The following is an 11,288-nucleotide window of genomic DNA, read 5'->3' on the forward strand; positions in this document are numbered from 1 at the left end:
AAATCTCATTCAATCTCCATGGAGTGGTGGTTGTTATGGATGGCCCTTAGTTTATTTAGTGCTTGATCGCCACCTTGTGGTGATCATATACTGATGCAGTTACGTGACTGTATGTTCAGTTCAGCCATGATTTGCTCAGTAAACAGTCGAAACTTACTACCGTCTCTGTCTCCGTTATTATAAAGATCACGGATATCACAGTGGTGACGAGGATGGGATAAATGCAAGGGAAATAATCGAAGGACATTGAAAGAATAAGGACAAGTCTGAAAGAACAAAAGGAAAAGTCACCGGACTGACGAGAAAGACTGGGTAGCTATTGGAACTGAAATTGTGTTAGCACCATGGCGTTCCAAATAGGTAGCATTGGGGAGTACAAAGAATCTGAAGAAGATTTTGAATCATATCTTGAACGTTTCGAACAGTGGATAATTGCGAATGCGGTGCCTGCCGACAAAAAGGTCAGTGCTTTCTTATCTACGATTGGGCCAGACGCATATTGCTTACTGAAGAACTTAACTGCTCCAACAAAGCCTAGCACAATGGGATACAAGGCACTTATCAAGGAGCTAACTGACCATTTCAAACCGGAAAAGAATGTAATTGCGGAACGATTTCGTTTTCAACGGAGAAACCAGCAAGAGGGAGAAAGTATAGCCAGTTTCATTGTAGCTCTTAAACAGCTCTCTATACACTGTGAATTTGCTGGACATTTGGATGAAGCGCTCCGAGACAGATTTGTCTGTGGACTGAGGTCAGAAGCTATGCAGAAAAAACTACTGACAGAATGGAATTTAACTTTCAAAAGTGCTTGCGACATTGCTTGCACGATGGAAATGGCATCTAAAAACACAACGGAATTTTCAGACAAGGCAAAAGCGACATCAGAGGTGTGTACCGTATCCAGCCAGAAAGTGAAACGTGAACAAACAAGGCATGCCATTGCAAGTGGTAACCAACTGGATGGATCGGCAGACGTGAGTACACAGCAGTGTTATCGATGTGGAGGCAAACACACAGCCAGCACTTGTAAATTTAAGACAGAAAAATGTCACAGTTGTTCCAAAATGGGACACATTGCTCGCGCATGCAGAAATAGAAACAAACCTATGACAACCCAGTATGTTGAACAGGAAGATATGGCTAATGAAAGTGAAAATGAGCTTTTTGGAATATTGTCAGTGTACACTGCTACAGATGGAAATCGTGGCATTGACATACAGATGCACATTGAAGACAGCCCAGTGCAAATGCAGTTAGACTCTGGAGCTGCAGTGACACTAGTGTCAGAAAAAGTATACCAACAAGCCCTAGCACATTTACCCCTGCAGAAATGCAATTTGAGATTAACAACTTTCACTGGAGATATCATTCCTTTGAAGGGTCAAGTAAACGTGGCTGTAAGATATGACACGCAGAGGCAGACACTACCACTCGTAGTCGTTAAGGGGGACAGACCTGCGCTGCTAGGGAGGAATTGGTTGAAGAAGATAAGACTCAACTGGACGAGCATATTTGCTGTTGAACACAAAAATGACCTGGAACCAGAGGTGGCGGCGTTGCTCCAGCGATATGAGTCAGTGTTTCATGAGGGGCCTGGCACCATCCGGGGGTTCAAAGCGCACATCAAAATCAAACCGGAGGCCAGGTCCATTTTCAAGAAAGCCAGACCACTGCCCTATGCCTTGAAAGAGACGGTGGAGAAAGAACTGGACAGGCTGGAAGCCATGGGCATCATTTCTAAGGTGGATCACAGTGAGTGGGCCTCGCCTATAGTGGTAGTCCCAAAAGCAGACAAAAGCATCCGAATATGTGGCGATTACAAAGTCACCATCAACCACAGCGTGGAGGAGGAAACCTACCCACTGCCAAATACAGAAGATCTGTTTGCAAACTTGGCAGGGGGGAAGTGGTTCTCAAAGCTGGATCTGTCACATGCATACCAACAACTAGAACTGAGTCAATAATCAGAGAAGTATTTGACAATCCATACTCACCGCGGCCTGTACAGGTACCATCGCCTATCATACGGGGTCTCCAGTGCATCCTCAATTTTTCAGGGAGTTATGGATCAGGTGCTGCAGGGACTGGAGGGGGTCACCTGTTTTTTGGATGATATCCTTGTCACAGCAGACACAAAACAAGCCCACTTACTGAGATTGGCAGAGGTCTTGAACAGACTAGAGAAGTTTGGAATCAGGGCAAAGTCTACAAAATGTCAGTTCATGAAGAGCCAAGTGGAATATCTGGGGCATCTCATTGATGGAGAGGGCCTGCACCCCACAGAGGAAAAAGTGACAGCCATAGTGAATGCTCCTAGGCCCACAAATGTGACAGAGCTGCGGTCGTACTTAGGCCTTTTAAATTACTATGGGCGTTTTCTGAAAGATTTAGCCATTCTGCTACAGCCACTTCATGCTTTGCTAAAGAAAGACGTGCCTTGGGAGTGGACACCTGCCTGTGATGCTGCTTTCCAGCAGGGTAAGGAGCAGCTCTTGGGAAGCACAGCACTAGAGCATTATGACACAAGAAAACAAGTACGGCTGGCCTGTGATGCTTCTCCGTATGGAGTGGGGGCAGTAATTTCACATGTGTTGGAGAATGGTGAAGAAAAGCCAATTGCATTTGCATCCCTCACCCTGATGGAGGCAGAAAAGAAATATGCACAAATCGAGAAGGAGGCGCTTGCTATCGTCTTCGGGGTCAGAAAGTTTCACAAGTACCTTTATGGGTGGAAATTCATACTGACTACTGACCACAAGCCACTGTTCACCATTCTGGGGCCTAAGTCAGCTATTCCAACTCTGGCAGCACTAAGAATGCAGCGCTGGGCACTAATTCTCATGGCATACACATATGACATTGAGTACCGCAGATCGGAGGATCATGGAAATGCCGATGCATTGTCCAGATTACCAAGAACGCAGAAAGATGACACTGCAGCAGAGCAGGGGATCTTCTACTTCTCCTATGTGAATGAACTGCCAGTGCAAGCTGTTGAGATAGCAGAAGGCACCAAGAAGGATCCTGTTCTCAGCAAAGTGCTGAACTACATTCTGGAGGGTTGGCCTGAGGAACTACAGGATGGCCTGCTGAAACCCTTTTTCAGTAAAAGGTCTGAGCTCTCAGCAGATCATGGCTGCATTTTATGGGGGCTTCGAGTGGTCATTCCTCCAATGCACAAACAACGACTGCTGAATGACTTACATGAGGGACACCAGGGCATCTGCTGTATGAAAGCTTTAGCCAGGAGCTGTATGTGGTGGCCTCAAATAGACAATGACATCGAAGTCAAGGCGCAAAGTTGCCAAGCTTGTCAGGCGGTGAGGAATATGCCTGGGGTGGCACCACTGCACTGCTGGAAGTGGCCAGCTCGAGCGTGGCAAAGAATCCATATTGATTTTGCCGAAAAAGACAAGCAACATTTCCTGGTGGTGGTGGATAGCCACTCAAAATGGCTTGAAGTAATCCACATAACCACCACGACGGCATCCAAAACCATTGAGGTTCTTCGGGGGCTATTTGCAGCTTATGGATTGCCAGAAGAATGCGTGAGCGACAATGGGCCGCAGTTCGTCTCTGCGGAATTCCAAGGGTTCCTGAAGAATAATGGGGTCAAGCAGACCTTGGTCCCAGCGTACCACCCTGCCTCAAATGGGGCAGCTGAGAGATCTGTGCAGACACTGAAAGCGTCTTTGCTGAGGCAGGTGCTCAGTGATGATCCTGCGGCCAACAAAACCTCTCTTCAGCATCAGCTAGCAAACTTCCTCCTGATGTACCATAGTACGCCCCATTCTGTGACAGGCTGCACACCTGCAGAATTGTTCTTAAAGCGGAAATTGCGGACCAGATTCAGTCTTCTCAGACCTGACCGTGCTAAGTTCATGGAGGCTCAACAGGCCAAACAAAAAACATACCATGACCATGATCTGTGCTGCACGTTTTCAGTGAAGGAGACCTGGTCCGGGTGAGAAACTTCCGCGAGGGGAAGGAGAAATGGAGAAAGGCAACAGTAGTAAAGCGCCTAGGACTGGTGACCTACCTGATTCATGATGGCGTACAAGAGCGCACTTTTCATATTGACCACATGCTGTCTTCAAAAGAATCTGGAGAAGTTGCCCGTGGCAAGGCCACGGACACTGCAAGTGACCATGACATAGCGCTGCCAGCCTTGGAGAGGGATCCACCTGCAACTCCAGGGGCTACTGGGTCCAGCAATGAGGATCAAAGTGTGACACCTCACCAGCCCCAAGCTTACACACACACCCCAGCTCCGGCGCATGTCACTTCGCACACCCCAGCTCCGGCGCATGTCACTTTGCCTTCAACAGCACAAACACTACACACACCACCGACCATGGCGCCCACCATTGCCCCAGAACCACGAAGATACCTTCAGAGATGCCACACTGCTCCAAAGAGACTGGACTGGTGATTGGGTGGGGTTTGGGGTTAAGGATGTTTAGGGCAAATGTTATTAGTGTGTTATTGCTTTAAACAATGGGGAATAAGTTCTTATAACCTTATTGCTGAATTTCTTAGTTTCAGATAGTACAGTAGTATTACTTAGAACAGACACCAGTTAAGCCATGTTAGGAATAACCTCTTGTTTATTTTTTAGGTGCTGAAGTAATTCAGGAAAAAGGGATTTCTTTACTAAAAGGGGAGGAGTGTTATGGATGGCCCTTAGTTTATTTAGTGCTTGATCGCCACCTTGTGGTGATCATATACTGATGCAGTTATGTGACTGTATGTTCAGTTCAGCCATGATTTGCTCAGTAAACAGTCGAAACTTACTACCGTCTCCGTCTCCGTTATTATAAAGATCACGGATATCACAGTGGTTAGCTCAAGGCAGTTTGCACTTAGTTGAAAAAAATTGATGTCTTAATTACAACGTGAGCATAAAAATAGATGTCTGTTGGGTTTCTAAGCATTTGATCAGGTATGTTCACCACTTTGGGTTTATATGTAACATAATTTACCAAGGAATGAGGAGTGGTATTCTGTTGGTTGCACTCTGGAACCTTACCATGAGATGCCACTAAATCCAACATTTTTAACACAAAATGCAACGCTTTTAACATTGACAAAATGACCATCTTTGTAAATGCCAGCATTTTATGGGTTGAAAATGGTTTAAAACGCCACCTACTGGTTTAAATCATCCTAAAACTCACAAGGCTGATGCTGATGTAGAGTCGACCATATGGTACTTCTCTACATCATGAAACTTTTATTTAAAAAAAAAAGAATGTTAACCCCCTCTAACCAGAGGCGAGCAGCCCACCTCCCCCAGGCCCCACCCTTGATTGCAAGTTTGTGAAACCATGCTCATTTTCAAATATATGTTGATTTAGACTCACTAAGAAAGGAGATTCCACCACGTATGCCACCCCCAAACCCCCTTCTCCAAACTGATAAACTCAAACAGAGATCATTTGCTGTTTATTAAGTTATTTAATAAGGTTTTGTTGTTAAAAATGGTTCTAGTATAAGTTACTGAATAATAGTGTGCATATTATTCCTGCCCGGTTTCTGAACGTTGGTTTACTTTTTTGGGGGAAAAATGAACTACATATTGAGATATTTGGGTGGTGGTGGTGTGGGGGGGAGGGGTGTTGTTACTTGAGGTTATTTGGTTGTTGACAGAACTTGGTAAGGACCACACAATTGTTATTTTGGCCCTGATAAATAATAAATTAAACCATAGAATTGGTTCTACCTAGAAAAGAAGGGTATACTTTCTTTTTCCCATGACTTTAAACCAGGAACCAGAAAATGGGATCTTAACCCTCTGGTTTGGACACAGATGCAAACACAGAGCATGTTCTTCACAGTGGGTAAGTGGAGTAAGTGAAGGTACTGAAACTACTACTAACGAACTAAACACAGCTCCCTGCTAATATTGGCGAGCGAAATATAATGAACACTCTTCTGCTTCAGCGCTAGTAAACGTAGCTTGCTAACAATAGATGAATTGATTTCATGTGGAAATAAAACCAGTAGCTATGTTTTGTTTTGAATGGAAAACATTCAGTAAAAACACTGAAATGTGTGTTTGTGCGTCCATGAGTTAGAAAGTGCTGAAATGTTGTCAAGGTCAAAGTTCATCATCAATTGTTGTAACTCTTTACTAGCCCTAAATTGCCCCGTTCCAATTTTTTTTGAATGTGTTGCAGGTCTGAAACTCAGGAATGGATGTGTATTCACAAATTAAATGACCAACAAAACATGAAATATCTTGGGTTCGTTCTGTCTGCAATGAAATACAAGTCAAAGTACATTTTAGAAATCACTGCTTTCTTTTTTCTTGTCCCAACTTTTTGATTTCTCATCCCATCTCATCTCATTATCTCTAGCCGCTTTATCCTGTTCTACAGGGTCGCAGGCAAGCTGGAGCCTATCCCAGCTGACTACGGGCGAAAGGCGGGGTACACCCTGGACAAGTCACCAGGTCGTCACAGGGCTCTTTTTCTGATTTGGGGTTGTAAAATCTTTTGCTCCCTCTTCTGGTGATTGTGTGGAACAGCAGCAGTTACTGAGATAAACCATGAGGAAGTGTTGATTAGATTAGATTAGATTAGATTAGATTAGATTAGATTAGATTAGATTAGATTAGATTAGATTAGATTAGATTAGATATAACTTTATTGATCCCTTTGGGAGGTTCCCTCAGGGAAATTAAAATTCCAGCAGCATCATTACAGGATAAACAGAGAATAGAAAATAGAGAAAACTTCAAGATAAATTAAGTATTTACATATACAAAAAAAAGATATGAAAAAAGTCCAGCAGAAGAGGTATTGCGCATTATATTGCACATTGTCCAGTATTGCTTTTTGTCAGGCTAGGCTACTGCTCCTTCCCGTCCTCTGTCCTCCTGTTCCCCCTCCTCCCCCCCAGAGAGGAGTTGTACAGTCTGATGGCGTGAGGGACAAAGGAGTTTTTGAGTCTGTTCATCCTGCACTTGGGAAGAAGCATTCTGTCACTGAACAGGCTCCTCTGGTTGCTTATGATGGTGTGCAGAGGGTGACTGGCATCGTCCATGATGTTCAGTATTTTGTCCATAGTCCTCTTCTCCGCCACTGTCACCAGAGAGTCCAGCTTCATGCCGACCCGCCTGATCAGTTTGTCCAACCTGGATGTGTCCTTCTTGGATGTGCTGCCCCCCAGCACACCACGATGTAAAACAGGACACTGGCGACCACGGACTGAGAGAACATCCACAGGAGTTTCCTGCAGATGTTAAAGGACCGCAGCCTCCTCAGGAAGTACAGCCTGCTCTGTACCTTCCTGTACAGGTGGTTGGTGTTGCAAGTCCAGTCCAGCTTGCTGTCCAACCACAGCCCGAGGTACTTATAGGAATGACGGTGTCTAAAGCAGCTTGGAGGTGTTCAAGATCTTCATTCCAGCTGCACTGGATTGAACCTGGTTTGCAAAAGCATACAGCAGTTGAAGTCTCAACAAAATTAAAGATTCTCTTTGGGCTTTACTCTTCCATGAGAATTTGCTCGTGTATTTCTCCTTGTGCATGTTGGATAAATGTATTTCAGTTGCAACAGAATGAGCTGAGAAACAGGTGGAAACTCGTCCTCATTATATTTCTCATCGAAATTTAACAAGTTTGGTCAGTCAGAAGATTTAAATTGTGATTCAAGACTGGAAGAGTGAAAGTGAACTTTATATTATGAGTCACATGTTGAGTAAACGTATTGTTAGGCTACTCAGTGTTCCTTGTAGTCAGATCAGATGAGTGAACATTGACTCATCCAACGCCCATTTTACAACTTAGAATCCACACAACAGAGAGAACCTGAGTGAACTTTAACACTTTACCTGCCATAAATATTATCAACTCAAAATTTATAATCTCGCTGTCAGTAAAGGCATTGAGAATGACAGCGCGAGCCAAACTACAAACATGGCCACGCAGAACTACAACTCCCAAAGAACACAGCACCCTCTGTCACCAGCTTATTGAAATCAGCTGTCGTTCATTCACAACTCATTAGCCACACTACTTAAGCCTCTATCTCACACACCTTCAATGTGAAGTATCATTCTGTGTTTCCCAGTCCATACCAAGCCTTTCTATATCTGCCTGACTCTAGTATTTCTGACCCTCACTATCTCCATTTATGTTCCTTGTCTCTTCTACATTGCCCTGTTTGCCTATTGACTGACCCTTGCCTGCCTTTTGACCACACTTCCTGTTTTGCGATTTGGCTTCGTTACAAGTTTGCTCCTCACTCTTCCCTGCACATACATCTGTAAGTGCCTGCACTCTGACAGGATACTTTGCCTAGTATGGATGCAGCAGAGGAGGCGAAGCAAACTGCATTGAATGCTCAGGGGCGTCTTTTAGGAGAACATCAACAGAGGCTTCCAGATGTTAACACCCGGATGGTGCAGCTTGCAGTTGTGATGTTGCAGGCCCTCCTAACGCGTCCTGAAGCTTCTCCTAGTCCAACATTACAATTGTCCATTCTGGAGAAATATGCCAGGAATTTATACTTCATTGCTCCATGTACTTCTCTAACATGCCTAACCTCTCTGATGAACACAAGATCACTAAATTTCTGTTATTTCTCACTGGCAAAGAGCTACAATGGGCAAGCGCTGTATGGAAAAATGGCGGTGAGCACAATACTTCTTGTGAACGTTTCCTCAGGTTGTTGAAAGGAGTGTCTGCCCATGAATCAGAGGGAATTGAAATTGGCAAAAGTCTGCTCACTATCTCACAGGGTTCCAGAGGAGTCGCTGAATATGCCCTAGAGTTCAGAATGCTCACTATCTCACAGGGTTCCAGAGGAGTCGCTGAATATGCCCTAGAGTTCAGAATGCTAGCAGCAGCCAGCGGATGGAATGATCTGGCTCTGAAAGTGATGTTTTGACAAGGTCTTCCTCCAGAAATTCTCAGTGAGCTGGTGTGTAGAGATGAGCAGCTCACGCTGGACTCCCTCATTGACCTAGCAATATGATTGGATCATTTGCTGGCCAACTGGCCCTTGCTCAAGGAGAACTCCAAACCAGTCCAACCCTCTGAGGAAACCACATCTGTGGAGGTTTCTCACACCTGTCTGAAACACTGAACATGAAAGAAGGAGGAAAGAGGGTCTTTGCTTCTACTGTGGGAGTTCCAAGCACCATATCTACCAGTGTCCCATCCGTCCATCTCGCACCAGCCCAGTTGAGAACCCAGCTCATGCGATGAGTCTGGTGAGAAGATTTAATGCCCAGTCATTTAAAGTACCTGTGTTGTTAAAATTGGTATCCTCCACACATGTTCTCTCTGCTTTTGTCGACTCGGGAGAGGGGAACTTCATCACCAGCATGATCATCCCTAAGTTTGATCTGCCCACAACCCCTCTGCAAAGTCCACTCAGCATCAGGACCATCGATGCAGGACCAATAGTTGATGGTCTCGTCACCACTCACCGCTCCCGTTCACATTTGGGTGGGAGCACTCCACTCTAAACTCATCTCCCTCTACTAATCCACTAATCCAAATGGAAGAAGATTCTCTGATCAGATGAGACTAAAATTGATCTTTTTGGCCATCATAGGAAATGCCAAGTGTGGCACAAACCCAACATCCTGAGAAGACCATTCCTACAGTGAAGCATGGTGGTGGCAGCATCATGCTGTGGGGATATTTTTCATCTGCATGGACAGGAAAGCTGGTCAGGACTGAAGGAAAGATGGATTGTACTAAATACAGGGCAATTCTGGAGGAAAACCTGTTTGAGTCAGCCAGAGGTTTGAGACTGAGATGAAGGTTCACGTTCCAGCAGGACAATGATCCTAAACATTCTGTGAAAGCTACACTGGAGTGGTTTAAAGGGAAACTGTAGCGGTTCAGTATTGGTGGGTGGAGCACAGAGGATGGCAGGACAGAGATCAGGTTCAAAATAGCGTTTATTGCCACACTTTTCAGTCTAACAATCATTCACATAAATAGACACACACACACAGGGCTGGCATCTTGTTCAGGGGTGAGCTCCTCTGCTCTCGCTCTCCCTCCTTAAGTAGGGCGCGGTCACTGGGAAGACACACAAACACAGGTTAATTGCTCTCAGGTGTAGTGATTCTGCCACTTACCTTCCCTGACTCCGCCCTCTTGTCACAGACCAGTGCTTGACCATGCCCCCGCTGCCACAGAAACATTTAAATGTCTTGGAATGGCTTGAACAAAGCCCAGACCTCAAACCAATTGAGAATCTGTGGCATAACTTGAAGATTGCTGTACACCAACGCAACCCATCTAACTTGAAGGAGTTGGAGCAGTTTTGCCTTGAGGAATGGGCAAAAATCCCAGTGGCTAGACGTGCTAAGCTAACAGGGACATACCCCAAGAGACTTGCAGCTGTAATTGCAGCAAAAGGTGGCTCTACAAAGTATTGACTTTGGGGGGGGGGTGAACACCTATTCACACTCCAGATTTCTGTTTTTTCACCATAATTATTGTTTGTGGCACAATAAAACAATAATTTTCACCTTTAAAGTGGTTGTCATGTTGTGTAAATCAAATGGTTCTAACCCCCCAAATCCATTTTAATTCCAGCTTGTAATGCGACAAAACAGGACAAACACCAAGGGGGATGAATACTTTTGCAATACACTTTATAATGGTGCAAGGAATTGATCCAGAAGGTGGCAGCAATGCAATAATAAGGATGCTGACTGCCTTTCAACACAAGAAAGAAGAAGAAGTAGACAGGAAGTGTGAACCCTTCAGGAGTGTTAGTAAATCTCAAGTGGGGTATTGACAAAGAAACAATGATTATTCTCTGTAAATCTTTAATTTTATCATGTCTTGATTATGGTTGGGAAGTTTATGATACTGCGTGTATTTCGAGGAAAAGACAATTAGATGTTATTCAAAATCAGTGCCTTAGAATCTGCACTGGTGTTCTTCGATGTACTCCGATCTCTGTTTTGCAGATAGACTGCTCGATTATACCTTTGGACCTAAGAAGAGAATTCAAACAAACTCAAAGTGCAATTAAATATAGATCTTTTGAAGATCATCCAACAAAAAAAAAAGTTTTTTTGGCAGAACAAAATTGTGACCTTTTGTCCTATATTTTCTAAAGTTGTTCATTTGGTTAATAGTCTTCCGGTTCCAGCTTGTAATCCTTTGGTTGATCCTTTTCCATTCTGGGAATCCCAATCTCCAAAAGTTGACTTGGATTTAGTCGCTTAAATCTCTAAACAAGAGGATAGTAGTTGCTGCATGTTACAATCGGCATTAGAACACATTCAACTCAAATACAATCAACACT

At 44.3% G+C, this 11,288-nt stretch overlaps 1 protein-coding gene across 1 annotated transcript; it reads left to right on the forward strand.

Moving 5' to 3' along the window:
• The first annotated feature begins 139 nt into the window (after positions 1-139).
• Positions 140-4,796, forward strand: LOC132871632 (uncharacterized protein K02A2.6-like). Its single transcript, XM_060905962.1, has one exon. The coding sequence runs from the start codon at positions 345-347 to the stop codon at positions 1,965-1,967; it is 1,623 nt and encodes a 540-aa protein (XP_060761945.1). The 5' UTR covers positions 140-344; the 3' UTR covers positions 1,968-4,796.
• The last annotated feature ends 6,492 nt before the right edge of the window (positions 4,797-11,288 follow it).

This window comes from Neoarius graeffei, chromosome 2, assembly GCF_027579695.1.
Source record: "Neoarius graeffei isolate fNeoGra1 chromosome 2, fNeoGra1.pri, whole genome shotgun sequence".
Taxonomy (NCBI): Eukaryota; Metazoa; Chordata; class Actinopteri; order Siluriformes; family Ariidae; genus Neoarius; species Neoarius graeffei.